The sequence below is a fragment of the Monopterus albus genome, unplaced genomic scaffold (assembly GCF_001952655.1).
Source record: "Monopterus albus unplaced genomic scaffold, M_albus_1.0 scaffold73.1, whole genome shotgun sequence".
Lineage (NCBI taxonomy): Eukaryota > Metazoa > Chordata > Actinopteri > Synbranchiformes > Synbranchidae > Monopterus > Monopterus albus.
Window position 1 is genome coordinate 855,785 of NW_018127953.1, and position 878 is coordinate 856,662.

An 878-nucleotide genomic window follows, 5' to 3' on the forward strand; every position below is an offset into this window, starting at 1 on the left:
TATTATCATCATTTAGCTGTAGCTACTGCTGTAATGACATGTTTCCTTAGAGGGACAATTATTCACCTTTTCGTCACTGACATGTAATTTGTGATTCTTTTCTTTGTTACCATGTTGCCACTGTCCAACATGTTTTGCAGATGTCCTCCTGGCCACATGGTCCGTGTGAATGGGCCCAGAAAGTCCTGTGTGTACACTCTCTGTGCTACGCGGCCTTGTCACCGGGGGACCTGTGTGGCCCAGTCACCCTCCAAATTCACCTGCCACTGCCCGGAGGGTTACAGAGGACGCCACTGTGAGACAACACTGGCCATATACAGAGAGGATGTGGGCCTGAGCTTCAGCTCTGTCTTCGCAATCTGTATCTGCTTCATGGCCTTACTAGGTAGCTATTGCATCTACTGCATGTTACACATACATTAATGAGGAGATAACTGGGAAAGAACAGCATACACTCAGGTCCATAAATATTGGGACATCAACACAATTCTAACATTTTTGGCTCTATACACCACCACAATGGATTTGAAATGAAACGAACAAGATGTGCTTTAACTGCAGACTGTCAGCTTTAATTTGAGGGTATTTACATCCAAATCAGGTGAACGGTGTAGGAATTACAACAGTTAAGGGACCAAAAGTAATGGGACAGTTGGCTTCTCAGCTGTTCCATGGCCAGGTGTGTGTTATTCCCTCATGCCCATTACAATGAGCAGATAAAAGGTCCAGAGTTCATTTCAAGTGTGCTATTTGCATTTGGAATCTGTTGCTGTCAACTCTCAAGATGAGATCCAAAGAGCTGTCACTATCAGTGAAGCAAGTCATCATTAGGCTGAAAAAACAAAACAAACCCATCAGAGAGATAGCAAAAACATTAG

At 43.8% G+C, this 878-nt stretch overlaps 1 protein-coding gene across 1 annotated transcript in view; it reads left to right on the forward strand.

Annotated features, from left to right (window-relative positions):
* The window catches only part of LOC109963402 (neural-cadherin), a 439,917-nt gene that overhangs the window by 403,073 nt on the left and 35,966 nt on the right, over positions 1 to 878 (forward strand). The window contains exon 35 of the mRNA XM_020605911.1: positions 141 to 385. Within this exon, the coding sequence (XP_020461567.1) occupies positions 141 to 385 (245 nt within the window). The remainder of the gene's footprint in view (positions 1 to 140; positions 386 to 878) is intronic.